This window comes from Anomaloglossus baeobatrachus, chromosome 5 (genome assembly GCF_048569485.1).
Source record: "Anomaloglossus baeobatrachus isolate aAnoBae1 chromosome 5, aAnoBae1.hap1, whole genome shotgun sequence".
NCBI lineage: Eukaryota > Metazoa > Chordata > Amphibia > Anura > Aromobatidae > Anomaloglossus > Anomaloglossus baeobatrachus.
Window position 1 is genome coordinate 92916589 of NC_134357.1, and position 21877 is coordinate 92938465.

A 21877-nucleotide genomic window follows, 5' to 3' on the forward strand; every position below is an offset into this window, starting at 1 on the left:
TGTGTTTTTTGCAGCATGAGACAGTGCATTATCATGCATGAAAATGATCTTGCTGCGGAATGCACGGTTCTTCCTCCTGAACCATGGCAGGAAGTGCTGTTTTAGAAACTCCACATAGATTATGGAGTTCACCTTTACCCCTTCAGGGATCCTACAGGGGCCGACAATCTCTCTCCCCATGATTCCAGCCCAAAACATTACTCCACCTCCTCTTGGGGGCGAGGTGTATAGGTGCACAGCGTACGGGGGGCGTGGCCGAGCGGCCAATGCGTGCGGGGGGCGGGGCCGAGCGGCCAATGTGACGGTTGTCACAGACAGAATAAGGCAATTATAATTTTTTTTTAACCTTATTTTATGTATACTTTAAACGATGGAGCGAGTAAATGCGTAAACTAGTCATGTTTCTGCCTGTCTGGCAGTGATTTGGGTCTAAACACCACTAATGGAGCTCATTACCCATTATTCCTTGCACAAATCCCTTACACCTACTGTTCTAAATCCTATTTTGAGTATTGGAACGCAGTCAAACATAATAAGCCTGCGGGGAACTAATTTTCCTTGGAGAATATTTCACAAGATCCTCTGGATGAGTCACATGTTGTCCGGGCCGTGCTTATCTGCTGAAGTTGATTTTAATTCCATGATGTGTAAAAATGAAATCTGGCGGCCAAATGGGAATTTGTCCCAGTGCAGATTACGCTTGATGTTTTGTCAGCACGCCACTGGAGTGGGAAAGCAGCCGGTATCCATCCTGGTTTTCTGCAATTGTATATAAAGCCGTAAGTGCATAACCCCTGATTTATCCAAAAGTAATGGTTTTACTCAACCTTTTTTACCACTTCATGACAAGCAATTCTTCATTTTCCACTACCATCTCCGAATTTCTAGATATGTCATGTAAAAGCTTATTGGAACATTGTTTTATGCTAAGAAAAAAAAACAACTTTTTCATTTTGTAATTGTACAAGAAAATGCATAAGGCTATGTGCGCACGGTGCGTTTTTGCGTGTTTTTCGGGTGCGTTTTTGGGCTCAACTGCATGACTTTGCTTCCCCAGCTTGATTTTTGCTGTCCGCACTTTTTTTTTTGTGTGTTTTTGAGCTAAATCAAAATATGGACATGTCATTCTTCTGCGTTTTTTATTGTTTTTTCCACCCATGCAATGCATTGGAAAAATGCAGCAAAACGCAGTGATCAAAAACGCAACAAAATGCAGCCTAAAACGTGGTGTGTTTTTTACCTCTGTGTTTTTGTGTTACTTGCAGCAAAAAGGCAGCGTTTTTGAGAAGTGGAAAAACGTCAGCGTGTGCACATAGCCTTACACGGGAAATAAAAATGCAGTAAGATACAATCAAAATTTTAGCCCACGCTAACCCATTGTTCCTAATTGTCTGGGGGGAAAAAACTAGTGCCAATTGCTGAGATTTGACTCTGCCATTCAAATCTATGAGTGTGTATGGGAGGGGGGTGGAATCAGATGCCACAGCGTGGCTAGCTTGGCTGTTCAAATGAGCGCGTCAGCCAGCCCTACACAATAGTGCTGTGAAAGTTGTGCAAGATGTCATTACATTGCACAAGGATAACCTTTTGTTCTGGGCTACTCCAGCGAGGGGTGTAACAAGACTCTGCTGTGATTTCATTGCAGAGCGATTTACTAGTGGAGCACAACACACACTATTGTGATGTATGACAAATCTCCGGACAGGCAATGTGGTGGGTAAGGGGCAGTATAGTATAGGTGACTGTTAAGGCTACTTTCACACATCAGTTTTCTGTATTCAGGTACAGTCCTTTTTTTTGCCGTATCCAACGTTTCCGGTTTTGTTGTGCAAACCGGATCAAACCGGACCCACCGGATCCGGTTTTAAGCGGATCCGTTGTGAACGGATCCGGAAAAAAACGGATCCGGTGTGTCCGGTTTGCATCCGTTTTGCATCCGTTATGTCCGTTTTTTGACGGATCCGTTTTTTAAACACTAAACAAACAATTAACGAGTTCCGTATTCTGATTGGCTATTGGGAAAATATAGTATATATACAGTATTTTGAAGCATATTTTACAGAATGAAGACAGAGACAAGCAGAAACCATGGATGCTATTCTTGCAAATTACACAAAGATCACTGCAGATTTTATATTTGAGGCAAATCGCTTGGCTATCATCGTCAGAGAAAAGGAGCGACAGCGACTGAGGCGTCAGCGACATCGACGCTTTTGGATCCATCCCCTGACTGCCCAGAGACTGACACGTGGGGTGTTTTCAACCCTATACCTGGAGCTCCGTGGAAACCATGAAAAATTCACAAGCTATGTCCGGATGGCAGTGAATAATTTTGACGTCCTCCTTGGCCTTGTTGCGGACAACATCCGTAAAACGGACACCTACAGCCGGTTCTCTATAACACCCGAGGAGCGTTTGCTGGTTACGTTTAGGTAAGTTTTTTTTTTTTTCGAACTGTATCCTCCTGTAAATTGACTTTTAACTGTAATGTGTTTGCTATTATTTTTTTATAATTATTGTCTTTCCTTTACAGATTCCTTGCAACTGGAGAGTCGCTTTCGTCCCTCCACTACCAGTTTCGACTAGGAATTTCCACCATCTCGGGAATCATTAGAGACACTTGCCAAGCCTTGTGGGATTGCCTCCATGAGGATTTCATCCCCCAGCCCACCAGGGACAGATGGCTTGCAATTGCTGAACAATACTATAACATTTGTCAGTTTCCAAATTGCCTTGGCTCAGTAGACGGCAAACATATAAGAATTGTGAAACCTGCTGCTTCGGGGTCAGAATACTACAATTATAAAAAGTATTTCTCAATTGTCCTAATGGCAATAACGGATGCGGACTACAAATTTATCTCAGTGGACATTGGCGCATATGGGAGATCCAATGACTCGCAGGTCTTTAAAATGTCCCCAATGGGGCGGCGAATCTATGGGAATACTTTTGATTTCCCTCCTGCAAGACCTCTTCCTGGCACATGTGAGCCCCCAATGCCCTTTGTTTTTGTGGCCGACGAAGCCTTTCAACTCTCCCAACATCTGTTGAAGCCATATGCAAGCCGTGGATTGACGCAAACACAAAAAATATATAATTACAGATTATCCAGAGCCAGAAGAATGGTGGAATGCTCCTTTGGGATACTAACCAGCAAATGGCGAGTGTTGTTAACAGCCATTAATTTAAACATTGAAACTGTTGATGAAATAGTGAAAGCATGTGTGGTACTGCACAATTTTGTTTTAACAAAGGAACCTTTTGTCCTTGGATGACCAGAGTTTGGAATCCACCTCTTTGACTGACTACACCAGTCCTGGATTTAGGAGTAGTGTTGCCTGTTCAACAATCCGTGACAAATATGCTGACTATTTTGTGTCCCCAGAAGGTAGAGTAGATTGGCAAGATCAAATGGTATAAGATTTTTGTTTAGTTTTATAACAAATAAACATAGTTAAAAATAAATTAAAAAATATCTTGTTAACCTTGTTAATTTTAATCTTTCACTCGCTTTAAAAATTTGTAATTTTTACACCATCAAATTACAACATGTTATGTTTTTGTATTACCTTTATTATTAACTTAACTTGCAAAATAATATTACCCCCCCAAAAAAAACAAGAACAAATAAATACTTTTCAACAAAAAACTTTTATTTTTATTACATAAATAAATTATAAATTGGTATATCTTGGGCTTGGGGTGGAGATAGTACTGGAGGGGCTGACAGGTGGGAACACGCACAGTTGGAGTATTGAGGGTGGAAAGTGGTGTTGGTGGTGGTGGTGGGGAAGTAACAGAAGGTGAAGGTGTGGTTGAGAAACCAAGAGGGAAACCAGGAGATGGGATGGGATTTGGTAAGGATTGAGGGGTGGAGTGGAGGGATTGGGAGACAGAAGAGGTGGCGGGTGAATTAGTGGCTTGAGTTGGGGTCATGATGGGTGTGGAAGGCGAGATGTGGTAGTGGGAAGGAAGTGTAGGGGCAGATGTGGTTGGGAGCTGGTACTGGGCAGCAGGCTGGTACTGGGCAGCAGGCTGGTACTGGGCAGCAGGCTGGTACTGGGCAGCAGGCTGGTACTGGGCAGCAGGGGGAGTAGGGACAATGGCTGGAGGGGGGGCAGGTGCTGGAGGAGGGGTGGGTGGAGGTGGTTGGGAGGAAACCTGCGCCAGAGCCTGCCGTGTGGCTTGCATTACATGCATCTGCTGGTCAGGAGATAGCTTTTCCATGCGCTCTAGTACAGCTTGAAAAAAACAATGATTGGGTGATTTACTTGCATCTAAATGCAGCCTGTCCAGACGCGTGCACAATTCGTGTGTATTTTTTTCCATATTGGCATTTATGAAGCTAAAAGATGAACGATTTTGTTCGGCTAATAATTGAATGGCGTTCTGGAAGGCTGCATTTAGATGCAAGAACTCGGGCGCATAGCTCTTTTCCTGACCCCTATGACGCTGATGCCCAGAACCCAAAGGTGTTCTACTGAGGGCAGCAGTGTCAGAGGGGTGGGGTAGGGGAAAAGCTATCTCATCACCAGCAGCTTCAGGTAATGAAGTCTCACGTGAAGCTCCAGCGCAGGTGGATGGGACAGATGTCGATGGAAGGGAAGGTTCAGATGGGTGGGGTCTGTGCCTGTGTTCCCCAGTGGCGGACTGTTCAGGGATCGCTCCTGTCGGGTTCGATGCAGGCTCCTGAGTGCTGCAGACGGTGCTGGTAAAAAGAGGAAAAACAAAACAATAATTAATTTAATTGCTATACAGTGCCACTGAATAAAAAAAAAAAAGGCAAAAAAAAACAGACATAAAATATTATACTTTGTACATATTGTGTGGAATATTTACCTTCTGCACACCATAGTTGTCCGGAGGAACGACAACGCTCTAAAGTAACGGTACTTCGATCTGCGTCCTCCGGATCCACTCGGGGCCTGCATCTATTGATTCAACTCCTTTTTGAAGCGATCCCTGATAGACCGCCACCGCTTCTGAAGTTTGTCACCTGAAAGTGGAAAGCACAAAGTGGTTAGTATACAACACATTACATCCTGCAGCATAACCTACTGAACTGTGAATACTTACGCTGTTTCTTCTGGCCACGAGAATTGAGCTCCCCCCAACCTTCTACCGCTGCGTGGCATACCTCGTCCCAGAGTCGACGGGTTACGATCGAATCAGCGTGGCGGCGGTCAGCCATGTTCCACAGCGGCTCCCTCTCTCTAACTTCATCGATGAGGAGGTCGATGTTGATAAATCCGGCCTCCTCACCGTCAGAATCGGGAGCACGCTGTGATGCCTGTTCAAAGAAACAAAAAAGAAATTAAAAAAAAAAAAAAAATTATATCTAAATTCACAGATATGAAAAAAAAAAAAAATAAAAAAAAAAACTTACACTAAGACCACCGCCACCTCGACGACGACCCTGGGACGGTCTTGGGGGAGCTCTATCGTGAGCCCTAGAAGTTGAAGCCTTTAGTGAAGGAAAAAAAAAACCATTATTTACTTATGTGTTTGGTGTGCTGTGGTAAACAATTCCTGTATGAAACTTACACTCTGACCGCCCGCTCCTTGTATTTCTCCACCCCTTCCGTCATCTTCTGGCAGCATCTCCTGTGATGTTTCGGCCACCTATGTAAATGTCGTTTATTTAAAAAATTTTTTTTTTTTTTTTAAAAAAAACCCAAAAAAAAATATATACCTCAGTTTGTGAACCGGAGGGCGGGCTACCAGAAGACGACATATCTTTTTCTATAACAGGCCTCGCACTGCAAATGGCTTGAACAAACTTTGCCCGCAACACTGCACCTGTAAAAAAAGCAAAAACAATGTCTAAGTACATGTACGCAGCTCACATCAGTGATCTGTGGACAGTACTGTGGACATTACCTCTTCCCTGGAGCACTGGACTGGAGGACAGCAGAAGTTGAAGTCAGGAACCAACGGCAGGAGGTGTGTAGAATGTGCTGGATCCTTTTATAAGTTTTGTCATGATGAAAAAAAAAAATTTGCGCATGCTCTGTTTACCAAACCGGATGCGGTCACCGCATCCGGTTTAAACCGCATTGCGCCGGATCCGGCATGCATAGACACCCATTGTATACAATGCCGCATTGCGCCGGATCCGGCAGAATGCGGTTTTTTTAAGGGCAAAAAAAACGTTACATGATACGTTGTATCCGGCCGCCGGATTTAATTATTTTGCCGCATCCGGAAAAAAACGGATGCACCGCAAAGCCATCAGGTACAATCCGGTTACAATGCAAGTCTATGGGGATAAACCGGATGCGATACCGGATCCGTTTTATCCTTTTTTTTCCGGATTGTACCTGATGGCAAAAAACTGATGTGTGAAAGTAGCCTAAGAGAGCTTTTTAATGTCACACAGTTAAACTCTTCGCCCCTACAACCGGGACCTTATTTGAAAGGTGATAATCTGTGCTTGCTAATCATGCAGGAGGTAAGACCAGAAGATCAGCGCTGTGTCATTGAGTCTGCTCTAAGCTATCGTGGGGGCGTCTGCTTATGATTGGTCATCATCATACTGGGAGAATCTTCCCCCATCTCCGCCCAATGAAAACTGTCTACCACCCCTTTTGGTCTTTCAAACAAAAGGTAACTCATTAGGTTCTAAATGTTAGGGATGGACCTACTGATATGGTAAAAGATGAGTTAACGGATATCAGTGGTCAGGGTCTACCGTGCAGTGGTGGTAAACTGCAGCTGATAGAATAAGGCTCTACTGATATTCAACAAAGCCCCAGGTAATATATGCCTGTGTTACAGGTCACACATGTGTTAACGCAGGTATAATAAGTACTCAGAACCTGCGTGTACAGTCTGTGTTCTAGGCCACACAGAAGCTGTAGCATAATATAGCGGGACCCTGTTAACTCACAGGACCCGAAGTGGGTAATATATGAAGGACAGGACCCTGTTAACTCACAGGACTAGATATGGTGCAATGTTCTCCTGTGACTTCACAGAAGTTAATATGTTGCATACACAGTATGGATAGGGATAGGCCTGCAGAATACTACCCGTATTCTGCTAGTATATGCTCTGGGTATATGCAGGAGTGAGCGTGTAGGGTACAGCTCCTATATCGGGATGTATTAGAGTGTAGCCGGTTAACCCCCAGTCCATTAGTGGCACACCGCCGATATCTAAGGAACCCTGCCTAGCCGGCTTCTGACCCTAACTCTATCTAGATGTGACCACGACTCCTCACCCTAATCTGCCTCCTGACTCTCAAACAGTCCGGTTGGACATCGCCGTGTATCCCTACCTAAGATAGCTGTGTGCTGCTGAATGCACAAATACGAGTGCGCACCTCCATGTGGACGTCAGGGCTATTTATCACCTCTGTACCGCCCACAAGATGGAGGAACCACGTGTAGCCAACCCCTTTGGCCAATGAGAACCCTACACATCACTGATGTCACGGTGGCCAATAAGAACATGCCACATCACTGATAACGTCACCGGCCAATAGGAATGTGCCACATCACTGATGTCACGGCGGCAAATGGGGACGTGCCACATCACTGACATGCTCAGTGTCAAAAGACCCATAGGAATCCCGCACATGCTCAGTTTTGGCACTTTTTGACACTTTTAAGCAGGCTTTACACACAGCGTCATCGCTAGCAATGTAGCTGGTGAAAGCACCCCCCCCGTCGGTTGTGCGTCACGGGCAAATTGTTGCCTGTGGCGCAAAACATCGCTTACACATACTTTCCTGCCTAGCAGTGTCGCTGTGGCCGGCGAACCGCCTCCTTTCTAAGGGGCGGTTAGTTCGGCACAGGGTGGATTGATTTAAATCACGCAGATTTAAATCATGATTTAAATCACGATTTAAATCAAGATTTTTTTCTATTTAAATCGGATCGATTTAAATCATGATTTTAATCATGATTTAAATCACTGATTTAAATCAAAAGGTTTTTTTTTAATATAAATCACGATTAAAATGAGAAGTGAGAGCAGTGTGCATGTGCGCCCATAGTTACACGGACGAAACTAGGGGCAACGATCTAACGCCAGGGTGAGGGGGGGACCCCAAAGTAAGTAAAAATCTTTTTTGTTTTACTATATGGCAATAGGTAGGTGTTTAAAAGCAGCATGTCTTAATTGTATAAACTATTAATAGCCTCACATTTTGTTCATACTGCCCCTTTAATTCCACACTTCTAGCTTGGTTTCAGTTTTGGTTTAGTTTCTTTTTCCCTGCATTCAGTTGACATGCCCAAACTTGTTGGATAGTCAGCAGTACTTGGCTCAGGCTGTAGTAACATCAGCAGTGCTTGGCTCAGGCTGTAGTAACAATCAAACTTCATAAGTGATCTGTGTGAGCCATGGCAGCAGGTCGTAAGAGAGACCCTATTTGGATTCATTTTGTTGAGATGCCAGCAGCAGATCTTGGAAAGAAAGGTGCAAGAGCAAAGTGCAAATACTGTCAAAAGGATATCCAAGGACTTGTTTGCCGTTTGAAATCACATTATGAAAACTGCAACCAGAAGGGAAATGAAGATGTTGATAGTGATACAACTAATGTCAATGAACCCCCACAGCTTCTTATGCACCAGGAGCCTAGTACTAGTGGTAAGTCTGGCAATTAATTTACAACCTATTTTTTTAACAGACATTTTACTGGGATGGTTAAAGTCTATGAAAAGAAAAAATTCTAGCACTGGTAGTTCTGGAGTATAGAATTTAAATTTATGTTAAGGCAATATTTCACAGAAAATTAACGCTAAAGGACATGTGCACCTTTATTTTTTTAAGGTGCACATGTCCCCCCCCCCCCCCCCGCAGCGCTCTTACCTCCGATCCCCGCAGCGCTGAGATCCGTGGCTTCGTTTTGACCGTCCGCCTCCCGTCCTGCGGTTGCGGCCTACTCGCAGTGATCCAGCGGCGTGACGTCAGCGGGCCGCACGCTCCATTGAAATGAATGGAGGCGCGCTCGGGGACAGGCAGAACGAAGCCACGGATCCCCGCAGCGCTGACATCGGAGGTAAGAGAGCTGCGGGGGGAGGATATGTGCACACTGTGACTGGCTGCACCTTAAAAAATAAAGGTGCACATGTCCTTTAAGTAAAAATAAAGTGTGTATACGCTTATTTTTTTTTTATTGTAGGCTGCAATTCACTTTTGAAGTCTGCCAAATTGACCATTTTAAAAAAAAAAACATTTTTAAAACTTTTGTGACATAATTTTTTTCAGTTGCTGAGGCTCTGATATTAGTTACCAGTATTACAGCAACCTCACCGGAAAACTTGAGTAGCATAACTTTTGAGACAGCCCTTATAGGACGAGGACCATTACATTGTTCAAAAAGTTTGTTTCAATATTTTCGTTATATTTCTTCAAATACGCAGTCGATTTATATTTTTAATTTCTGTGCTTTCAGGGTCAAATATGGCTTGTGCTGCACGTGACAATCAATATCTGGGTACAACTTCAACAAAGCAGCCCAAAAAAAAACTTTGCGTGCAACAAAGTGTAGAAAAATTCATCTTAAAGACTACGACGAGCCAGAAAGAACATTTTGATAAATTAATTGCTAAATTCATATTTGCAACCAATTCTTCTTTCCGATTAGTTGAGCACCCATTGTTTGTACAAATGATCGAAGGAATTAGACCAGGCTACAAACCACCAAGTAGATTTGATATCTCAGTAAAACATCTTCAGGCTGTATACGACATAGAAAGAGCGGCTTGTACAAAATATTTGAAAGACAAGGTTGTTAACATGAGCTTGGATGGTTGGAGCAACATCCACAACGACCCCATAATTTGCACTTGTGTCACAACAGAAGATGGTGAAACTTACCTTACAGACACAATCGACACATCTGGAAATTCACATACTGCTGAATATTTACTTGAAATTGCTAAGAACTCAATTCACCAATGCCAAGAACAGTTTGGATGTAAAGTAAGGAGCTTAGTTACTGATAACGCAAGCAATGTGGCAAAAATGCGAGCGGAACTGGCACAGGATGACACAAATGTCATTACATACGGTTGTTCTGCCCATTTGTTGCATCTTTTGGCAAAAGACCTGCATATTTTGGGTGTCAAGGAACATGTTGTAGAAATTGTTAAATATTTCCGCAATAATCATTTTGCACATGCAACCTACAAGGAAATGGGAGGACTGAAGTTAGTTCTACCACAAGATGTTAGATGGAATACCTTGGCTGACTGCTTGGAACTGTTTATTAACAACTGGTCAAAATTACTGTCCATTTGCGAAACACATCGGGATAAAATTGATGCTAATATACGAAGCAAAGTATTAAATCTTGGTGTGAAGAGAAATGCCGAGGACCTTTTGGAAAGGTTAAAGCCAATATCGATTGCGTTGGATAAAATGCAGAAAGATACTGCAACCATAGCTGATGCCACAGAAGTTTGGAAAGATTTAGAAGGTTCTCTAGATCTCTTGAACCTCTCAAACAATGTAAAGGTTGCAATACAGCACCGCAAGGACCAAGCATTAAAAGAATAACACTATTTAGCCAATATCTTGCATCCCATCTACAGAGGGAAAAAATTATCTGAGGCGGAAATCAACTCTGCAATGGAGTGGCTCGCCAATACTAACCATGACATTGTGACAACTGTGCTGAAATTGAAGTGTGAATCTGCACCATTTCAAAAATACATGTTTGCAGATAACGTCGTTAATGAACTAAAACCACTGGACTGGTGGAAGTCGCAATCACTTGTTCTTCCAGCAAAGATAATAAATCTAGCTACTCAGCTACTGACTGCATCGGCTTCATCCGCAGGAGTAGAGAGATTGTTTTCTTCATTTGGTTTTGTGCACACAACAGTCCGAAACCGCTTAGGAACTGCTAAAGCAGGACAACTGGTTTTCCTATTAAAAGTCCTAAATAAACAGTAGGCTTAAGCTGGTGTCACACATAACGACGACGACAACGACGTCGCTGCTACGTCACCATTTTCTGTGACGTTGCAGCGACGTCCCGTCGCTGTCGCTGTGTGTGACATCCAGCAACGACCTGGCCCCTGCTGTGAGGTCGCCGGTCGTTGCTGAATGTCCAGCTTCATTTTTTGGTCGTCACTCTCCCGCTGTGACACACACATCGCTGTGTGTGACAGCGAGAGAGCGACGAAATGAAGCGATCAGGAGCCGGCACTGGCAGCTGCGGTAAGCTGTAACCAGCGTAAACATCGGGTAACCAAGGGAAGACCTTTCCCTGGTTACCCGATGTTTACGCTGGTTACCAGCCTCCGCTCTTGCTGCCAGTGCCGGCTCCTGCTCTGTGCACATGTGGCTGCAGTACACATCGGGTAATTAACCCGATGTATACTGTAGCAAGGAGAGCAAGGAGCCAGCGCTAAGCGGTGCGCGCGGCTCCCTGCTCTCTGCACTGTGACATGTAGCTGCAGCACACATCGGGTTAATTAACCCGATGTGTACTGTACCTAGGAGAGCAAGGAGCCAGCGCTAAGCGCGGCTCCCTGCTCTCTGCACATGTAGCACAGCGACGTTATGATCGCTGCTTCTGCTGTGTTTGACAGCTAAGCAGCGATCATAACAGCGACTTACAAGGTCGCTGTTACGTCACCGAAAATGGTGACGTAACAGCGACGTCGTTGTCGCTGTCGCTTAGTGTGACACCAGCTTTAAAGCCAAGGACTGATGTATTCACTGAAGATGTTTGCTTACTTCAAACGTTAGAGATAGGCTATTGTTAAAAAGTACTTACTCTCTGTAGTTCAATTCTGAGTGTTTAATAGTGCAAATAAAAATTATTAGGTTTCATAATCAACTTTTAATATTTGTATTTGTGTAAAACAATTAGATTTGCAAAAAGACAAAGTTTTGCTTGTGTACAACTTGATTAAAAAATCTGATTTAAATCAAATGATTTAAATCAAAAAAATCTGATTTAAATAAAAAAAATCTGATTTTTTTTAAAAAAATCAAGATTTTTATCCACCCTGGTTCGGCATCACTAAGCGGCCACCCAATAGAAGCGGAGGGGTGGAGATGAGCGGGCCGAACATCCCACCTTCCTGCCTTCCTTCCTTCCTCATTGTGAGCCGCCGCAGGTATGGTGATGTTCCTGCGGTGTCACACATAGCGATGTGTGCTGCCACAGGAACGATTAACAACCTGCGTCCTGCAACAGCAACGATAATCTGGATAGGAATGACTGGTCAACGATTAGTTAAGTAATTTTGATCGTTAACGGTTGTTCCTGCGTTTCGCACACAACGACGTCGCTAACGAGGCCGGATGTGCGTCACGAATTCTGTGACACCCCCCCCCCCCCCCCAACGACATCTTGTTAGCGATGTCGTTGCGTGTAAAGCCCGCTTTGGTATCAGAATTCCAAAAAGTCTTGGTCACCATCTGTAGCTCAGGAGATCGGGCCGAGCGACCTCTGGTACGGGGAGGGACAGCTCCAGAAGACAAACGAGGAGCCCCCGTACTCCGATTCGTGACACTAAATGCTTTAATTGCTAATATCTCCGTAGCCAAGGGGGCACATCTTGAATATGTACAAGTGCAGCCTGAGAAATGTAAGGAAATTCTGATTTTTCTTTTAATCATCTGTTCTTCAGTTTAATACACCCTAAAGGTTCCTAAGCATTCTGAGCAAGACCTGGTGTGTCGAGGTGTGCCTGTGTAAAGATGATTTAGCCTTTCCCCTAATGTAAGCATTGACGCTTGGAATAATTAGAAGATTAGAGGACTTAGCCCTTTCCTCCCATGATTGACAGAACTTCTACTGTTTCTTGAGATTTCTGGCGAGTGCGCACTATGTAGCTGGAGCCTCTCGACTTTTAATTGGAAAGGAGGCTTCACACTAAACCGAGTATATCTGAATCTCAAGTGTTTGATCACGGGGGGAGGCGTATTCTGTGATCGCAGGGGACGCACGAGCTTAGATAAACATGACTGCATTAAGTGCCATTGCTGCTTTTTAATCAAACACGCGTCTTATGAATCTGATTAAGAGCTGGGATGTGAGAGGCTCAAAATATAGATTGAAACGTGTTTTTCATGATTTATTTCAATCTAAATTTTTCACTTAATAGTGCCACTGTCACCAAACTTTCCCTGGCTCAGGTTAACTATATTGTGTTTGGTGACCTCACAGCTCTCCCCGAAAGAGATGATGATCATGGAAGGGGAAGGATCCTGTCGTCACTGAATGAGGGCCCACCGCAGGTGTCTGATAACAGATTACTCCCCTCTCTCCATAGAAAACACTTGCATGCTCTGCCGTACCAAGAGTGCATTAGGGGCTTACAGGAATCTGTCATCAAGCTTAAAGGTGTATGGGTGCTTTTAGCTCACAAAGTCGGAGGTATTCTACATGTGGCTGGTGATGGGCCTGTGCCACCTGGGTCCTGCTTGTTGGAGAGCAAGTTTTAAATAATAAATCTTGACAATTTTTAATAAAAGGATCCTGCCATTTAAAATCACTAACCTGCAGATATGGGGTTAATATTCAGGTTAATAGCATTCTAAAACTGCCCGGTCGTCGCACTGAAAGCTGGGCTACCGGGAGAAAATGAAGTTTGTTCCTCCCTGCAGCCTCGAGCTTTCAGGCATAATTTGCCGCCGAAGCCGCTTTAGTCAGTGGATGGTGAGTGGCAGCTGTATCTCACCTTGTCATTGACTGACAGCCGGTTATGCAGTCAGTCGTAACAGATCCTGCTGTCAGTCAGCACTATGTTTAAACAGTTTCACCCTCCGCTCTAACTGAAACCCTGAGGCTCCCTGTAAAAATAAAGATTTCCTTCCAGTAGCCAGACTGTGGCACCCGCGCAGTTTTACAAAGCTATTAACCTGTAGATTAACCCCGAATAGCTTGAACTATGCCTACTCCTGCCCATCAAGCTAATCATTACTGATAGCATTTTTACACTAGAAATGTTACTTCAGTCCCTAAGGTGCATACCACTGATCAAGTACATCTCCCTGTAATTCTGCACACCTTTATTTCCTGTATCCCCCTTAATGCTAGTGTAAGACATTAGCCTTAGAGAATCTGTCACCAGGTTTTTACTATGTATTTTGATGGCACTATAATGCAAGAGCAGAGACTTTGTTTAAAAATGTATCACTTACTAGGTTGTGTTTTGCAGTTTCAATACAAGTGTTTTATCAGCAGGAGATTATCATTACCAGAAAGCTGGCATGTGCAGGGACATCCATTCCGGCCTCTACCACTTATTAGCAGCTCTGTCACTATACAATGTGCAGAAAGCTGTGGTGTGGGTGGGTTATACACAGCTCTGCTAGATCAACTGTGGCTTGATCATAACTGCTACATCCAGTAAAATGAGACATCACTGGAATCAGGGTCTCTGTCCCTACCTCATCCCACTGTCACATTACGTGGCAAAAACCTGTTGATATATACGGTTTTTAATGAATGTGGGTCTAAAGCTTTCATAATGTGTCTATGCCATTACATGTTTAGTAGACACATCAGAGGCAGGGGTGGGCTTTTGTCTATAGCTACTGTTTAAAGTCTGTATTGTAAAATTTCCCGGAAAATCTTTTACTAAAGAGAATCTGTCACAATGCCTCCTAATGTGTATGACATCAGTGGATTCAGGCTCTGCCCCTAGATTATTCTGCTCTGAGTACATAGCGAAAAGCTGCTGATGGATTCCATTTAATGGGAACCTGTCACCAGATTTTGCGACTATAAGCTGCAGCCACCAGTGGGCTCTTATATACAGCATTCTAGAGTACTGCGTCCTACGTCATCCATCCTAGCTGGCACTGAGGTCCTGTGCAGCCGCGATACAATCGTCTGGAAATGTAGCCATTCAAATAGCCTTAACTGTCCCACACGCTATATGATTAATGGCAAGGAAATCCACTAATGGTGTACCCAAGACATTGCACTGAATCCAACATGCAAAGTCACTTATACGGGAATTTGTCACCAGGTTTTTGCGTCCTCATCTGAGAACAGGATAATGTAAGGGGAGAGTCTTTGATTTTGATGTATCACTTACTGACCTGCTTGCTTCTTTCCATAGTGTGTGTGTGTGTGTGCGCGTGCTTGCAAAGTCTCCTTCAGGAGAATAGTGGTCCCCACAAAGCTTCTCATGAGCCACATCAGACACCCCATACTTTGGCACTGACTAGGGGCAAGCACCCCGAAACACAGTGTCTGCAAATTGGGATTCTGATCTGGCTTATATATCCTAGGTCATATACAAAGGATTGTTAAAAATCCACATTTGACTTTTAGGATCTCTACTTCCAATAGGTGGCGCTGTGCTAGAGTTTGTCTCCTTTCCTGGAGAGACTGTGTGTGTGTGTGTGTGTGTGTGTGTGTGTGTGTGTATATGCAATATTATTAATTATTATTTATTAATAATATTGCAATTATTACCATCTTTTCAGTTAGCCATTAAAAGGTATCAACCACTGAGGACTTCAGTTCTTTTAAACCATTTTTTTTTATGTATGTATGTATGTATGTGTACATATATATTATATTATATTATATCTATGCACACTGAGCACTTTTCGGCGTTTTTGGACTCCAAACTGCATGTCTCCCCAGCAAAGTCTGACTTTTAATTTTTGTTGGCCGCACACAACTTTTTTTTTTTTTTTTTTTTTTTTTTTTTTTTTTTTTCCGTTTTCAAGTACAATATGTGGCAGAATGAATAGTGGTGTTCAAAACTACAACTCATTCTGCAAAAAAACCCAAACCCTCATGGGACTATATTGATGGAAAATTAAAAACATTTTATGGCTCTTGGAGGAAAGGGAGAGGAAGAAAAAATGGAACAAATGGCAGTATGGTAAAGGGGTTAAAGAAAAAAAGTTCTGAAAGAACAGCCAGAGTCCATCCTTTTTAGCTTCATGCTGTGAAGTCTGTGTTGCATAAATGTGTCCAGCAGGTGGCAGTGTTGCGCCACACGTCGTGTCCGTACAGTTGGTCTGCATTTTCTATTTTTGTGAAAATCACACACTATTTATTTCCTTTCTTACCCCAAACACCAGGTCCATCTTTTTGATTTTTATAGAATATTCAGAATGTATTACTGGTCTTCATAGGTCTGTAGAACAAATTGTGTCCTTATTTTTGGAGGGCATGTAGAGTACAGAATGTTTTTCTCCTCCTTTCACATGGCAGTTGAGTGCTAATGTCCTAACCTGTGTTTTTTTTTTTTTTTTTTTTTTTTTTTTTTCTCTCCTTCCTTTCTCTCCTTGTGCCGTAATACTTACAATAGATTTATCACATGGATTCTGACAGCTTTGAGACGCAAAACCAGCACTATGGCCGGAGCCTGACAAAAGACACAATAAAACAGGGTGAGTAACTTGCATATTGTACAAGTTCACAGTGGACAATTTGGAAGTGAAAGCCACATTGAATAGACTTGAAGCTGAACACTGTGCAGACTCTTTCTTTCCATCCATTAGAGATCTGCGAGAGGTGCCCAGGAATTTACACACTTCTCATTATTCCTCGCTAGGCCTTTATTCGCCTGAGGAACTATTCTTTCATGAAGAGCAATACTGAACACTTTTGTGATCTGTATTATTCCAGTTTTGCCAGACTGACCAGCTGAATTGTCTGCGATTTCAGCCTTTGCATTTGATTACCACCTAATCTATGTGTCTCCAGCTTCCAGATATAAAGGGGGCTATCCAGAACTGATGTATTCATGATCAGGGGTGTAACGATTGTGGTTACTGAGGGTGATTGGGCTATGCGGATGCGTGGCCCACAGACTCCAATTTCAGCCGTGTATACGTCCTCAAATGCACATTAAGCTGAAATCTATTACGGTGCAGAGACCCCTGGGTGCCTGCGCTGCAATACTCTGCCAGCCTCGGAGGCCAGCAGCAGCTGTCTGCTTGTCAGTGATGGGCGACACATAGCAGTGATGTCATGCTGCAGAGGAGGACACTGCATATCATGGGAGCGAGGGTGGGTGAGCATAAAGTGATAGGGGACTAGAGCTGAACGAATTCCCCAAAATCAGGGACCAGTGGATCCCTGCCGAGTTGAAAAAAAATCCGGATACGCTCCAGATTCTGGTGCCCATATAAATCTATGGGAACCAGAATCCGGAGATTAAAAACGTTTGTGGAAGAGATACGGGGGGTAGGAGCGCGTGGGGTGTACTCACCCGAGGCTGTGTCATTGCAGCAAACTCAATCTGGTTCACGCTTTTCCCTTCTGGAGCCGACAATTTAATATTCATTGTTTTGCCCGCCCAACGGCGCGTGTAATTGGTTGCAGCTAGACGCGCCCCCACCCTGAGTGTCAGCGGGTCAGCTGACTCCAACCAATCACAGGCGGCAGGATGGCCGGTGAGTGGGGAAAGCAGTGCAAGTGTCTGCGGATCAGTATGGTGAACGTGCATGTCTTTCAGAAACTCATGTATTCTGTTGTCAGAAGTGTGCATGGCTGTGCCGGTGTTGCGGCTTTTTTTTTCTTTAAATTAATAAAAAAAAACAGACGTGCGGTCTCCCCTAATTTTCATCCCCCGCCATGATAATGCCAGCTGTGGGCTGGTAGTCTCAGCCCGCAGTCGCCTGGTATTGTCGCATCTATTAGATGTGACAATCCTGGTGCAATACCGGCTCTTCGATTGCCCTGGAGCGGTGGCAATCAGGGTAATAAGGGGTTAATAGCAGCACACAGCTGCTACTAAACCCTAGGTTAGTGTGATAGCACAGGCGTCTATGAGATACCTGCATCACACTAACCTGTAAATGACAGTAAATAAACAGACAGAGAAAAATCCTTTATTTGGAACAAAGTACAAAACACACATCCTCCTTCACCTCTTTATTAACCCCCAACACCCTGCAGGTCCAGCGTAATCCACACTAGGTAGCACGCCGCTTCAGCTATGCTACATAGCCAGCGGCCATAGATCGCGACCGCAGGCTGTGCAGACAATGACAGCCGTGATGATTGCACAGCAGGCAGATACCGTCACGGGCTGGGAGCGTGTGTGCATTCAACCAATCACAGACGAGAGTACGACCGGTGGGCGGGGAAACACGGAAAGCTGTGTATACGATGCACAGTACAGGAAGTGAATGCGCGACCCTGAAGCAGTGTGACGATATGACTCGGTAAGTATGAAACGCTGTTTTATTTGCTTTTCTTTATTTTTCATTACTTTCCCCAGTGTCTGATCCGGATCGTGCACCCGGAATTCCGGGTCCGGCACCCTGAAATCTTTGAAACCGCGCGGATCTGGACTTTTACAGTTCAGATCCGCTCAGCCCTATAGGGGACGTATATACCTGAATGAGCCCAGGGTGGGTGACATGCTTGTCTTTATAGGATCTGAACACTGCACATTCCCAAATATTTGTCCAACATGCAGGTGGACACTCAGGTCCAAATGTTGTACCGGCGCCCATCAGACTCTAGCTATGCCACTGTTGATTATATATCCTTAATATAGTTCATTCAATTCCGATTGGCGGTGATCTGACACTCAACTCCCCCATTATCTACTGATGAAGGCCGCAAAAAATGTTCGGAGCAAGCACTTCATAGTGCTATGCAGTGCTGTTTTTAGACGAATTCTGCACCCATTAAAGTTCTGTAATATTCGTATCCAGTATATTATGGAAGCATGCTGAATCTGGTCTAAACCATTATATGGTTCTGATTTTAGCATCTACCCTATGCTGACTGCAGATTCTATAGTAAAGAATACCTGGCAGAACGCCTTTAAAATTGTTTAGGTGCTGAATAAAATCTGAAGGCAATCTAAATAAGAAGAGGGATAATGCTGCTGTGTTGGACCCCGATGAGGCAGGGGCAAATTTCAGACTCATTTAGACAGTTCAGCTAAGCTGAAACCACCAAACATTGTATGCTGACGGAGCAGCAGTCATGGCCAGAAGTGTTAGCACCCTTGAAATTGTTTCATAAAATGAAGTGCCTTACTTCTTGTCACTGGAGTGTCTATATCCCACGACTACGTCCTGATCATCAGTCAAAATATACCCATTGATGCCATGTAATCTAAAGGATGATGTGGTTTGTAATCTACAGCTCCCACGTCGGCCCTGAGATCCCCCTTAGTATCTTAGTTCACCTAATTTGCAGAATAGATCTTTTTATTAAGGCCTACACCATCCTTCGTATCAGAAACACAATCTTGTCAGGGACAGAACACTGATGAAGGCAGTGCCCTCCACCAATCTGTATCCAGCCCTGTCGAGGAGGAGAATTTCTCTCCTCTGCCTGTAGAGAAGGTCCCCGGCTGCTGCGGAGCATGAAACATGACGTAGCATTCATTATCAGTGGCAGACACTGCCCCATGTTTCCTTTGAATGCCCGCTTGATGTGACTGCCCGCTGCAAGCTTCCACTGGGCCGCGAAGGTTGCCTTTTCATGTGAGTGTCCTAATTCAGCATATGGCAATGTTCGCTTTTATAAGACACACTACCTTTTCCCCCTACAATGACCCCAAACATACTTCAAGAAACGCCGAGAAATGGATGGAAACAAAATGCCGGATAGCTCTGAAAAGGCCAGCAGAGTCCGGATCTAAATCTCATTAAACATCTGTGGAGAGATCTCAAAATTGCTGTTTGGAGAAGGCACCTTCAGATGAGACCTGGAGCAGTTTGGTCCAAAACTCCAGTTGAGTGATGTGAAGAAGTTTGTTCATAGTTATTGTTCCAATCCAAACATAAGAAATAAACGTGTATAACAAAATGTCATTTCAGTTTTCTGGGAGAAATACTTCAATTTATGGAACCATTTCAAGGGGGCCACCATTTTCTGCCATGACTGTAGTAAAAAATAAAATATAGATTGATGGCCTGTTTTTGGAAAGCTCATAATGGTTTGAAGAGTATGAGTGGCTCAGTGCTTAGCATTGGTGCTTTGGTGGAGTCCTGGGTGAAATTCCTACAAAGGACCATGTCTGCAAGGATAGGTCATCAGTATAAAAGTCCCAGACAACATACTTAGGCAGGCTTCTCACTTGCGATTTTCTCGCAGTAGTGCAATGTGAGAAATTCTCGCATTGCACACAGACACATGTTAAACAATGAGGCAGCTCCAATCTATTTTTTTTTCTCAGTCCAAATCGGACTGAGAAAAAAATCGCAGCATGCTGCGTTTTGGAGAATTTCTCGCGCAAATCTCTCCAATGCAACTCTATAGGAGCATGAAAAAAATGCATGTCACACGGACCGGCACTCACACCATCCTAGTGACATTCGTTTTTCTAAATACATTAATCGCATGTTTCTCAAAACACTGGAAATGAGTGAGATCTCACAATGTCGGACAATCGTAGAGATTGATCGACATTGTGAGCCCTCACTCATTTCTCTCTCTCTCCGATCACCGGCAGCTCTCTCATACTTCCCGATCACCGGCGCGGCGCTGCACGGCGTTCATACTGCTCCGGCAGCTTCTCCTCTTTTGAAGCCGGCCGCTCATTATTCAATCTCGTATTCCCTGCTTTCCCCGCCCACCGGCGCCTATGATTGGTTGCAGTCAGACACGCCCCCACGATGAGTGACAGCTGTCTCACTGCAACCAATCACAGCTGCCGGTGGGCGGGTCTATATAATGCAGTAAAATAAATTAAATAACTAATTTAAAAAAAAAAACGGCGTGCGGTTCTCCCAAATTTTAATACCAGCCAGGGTAAAGCCACACGGTTGCAGGCTGGTATTCTCAGGATGGGGAGCCCCACGTTTTGGGGAGCCCCCCCCACCCTAACAATATCAGCCAGCAGCCGCCCGGAATAGCCGCATCCATTAGATGCGACTGTCCCGGAACTGTACCCGGCCATCCTGAATTGCCCTGGTGCGGTGGCAATCGAGGTAATAAGGAGTTAATGGCAGTAGCCCATAGCTGCCACAAAGTCCTAGATTAATCATGGCAGGCGTCTCCCCCCCCGAGATACCTTCCATGATTAACCTGTAAGATTAACAAAATGAAGACATACACCCAAAAATCCTTTATTTGAAATAAATAACAAAAAAACCCAACCTCTTTCACCACTTTATTCAAGACCCCAAATACCCTTCCATGTCCGACGTAATCCACAGAGGTCCCTCGACGCTGTCAGCTCTGCTACATCGGAAGCTGACAAAGAGCGGTCACAGATCACGACCGCTCTGTGAGCTCCCCGCAGTGACTGAAGTGAGTCACGCTATCAGCGATGACATCACTCAGATTACCTGCGGCCACAGATCTCAGCGGGAGGACTTCAGCTGTGGCCGCGGGTAACCTCAGTGACGACACCGCTGATCGCGCGGCTCACTGCGGTCACTCAGAGGATTTTCGGTCACCGGTGAGACCTTCACCGGTGACCGAAAATCAGGCCATGCCACACAGACAGAGCCGCAGGATGACAATGAAGTCGGGTGAAGTTCATCCGACTTTCTGATCGTGCGGCTCTGTCTGTGTCTGCTGTCAGCGACTATTCAGCTCTGCTACATGTCTCTGTCTGTGGCTGCTGTCAGCGGCCATGTAGCAGAGCTGAATGGCAGATTACAGCTGCTGAGAAAAAAAAAAGGATCACACGGCTCACACTCATTACACACGCTCTGCTAGCCTGGAAACAATTAAAAAAAAAAGCATCGCACTTGCATTGCACACTGACCTAACGTGAACTAAAATCGGCCGAGTTTTTTTTTTTTTTCATGCAAGTCGGACCGATTTTACACATATAAGAAGTGTGTTTCCAGCCTTAATGTAAAATCACAGAAGACCTTTAAAAATGTTGATATTCCTTAAAGGGGTGATCCGAAGTCCAACTAAATTTCTATCTAAAGCCCTATTAATTTAGGCCTATAATCTTAGCTATTTTTTAATATTGTTATAATTTCCTACCATTTCCGAACTACACTC

General features: G+C 44.2%; 1 protein-coding gene across 4 annotated transcripts in view; it reads left to right on the plus strand.

The window, feature by feature from the left end:
- Positions 1-21877, plus strand: part of IPMK (inositol polyphosphate multikinase) — a 68584-nt gene that overhangs the window by 38334 nt on the left and 8373 nt on the right. For 3 of the 4 annotated variants that reach the window (XM_075348715.1, XM_075348716.1, XM_075348717.1), the window contains 2 exons: positions 2143-2432; positions 2534-3602. In XM_075348715.1, coding sequence (XP_075204830.1) covers positions 2143-2432; positions 2534-3275 — 1032 coding nt within the window. In that variant the 3' untranslated portion in view covers positions 3276-3602. Of the gene's footprint in view, positions 1-2142; positions 2433-2533; positions 3603-16250; positions 16333-21877 lie in introns of those variants that run through there. The other variant, XM_075348719.1, reaches the window with a different exon arrangement.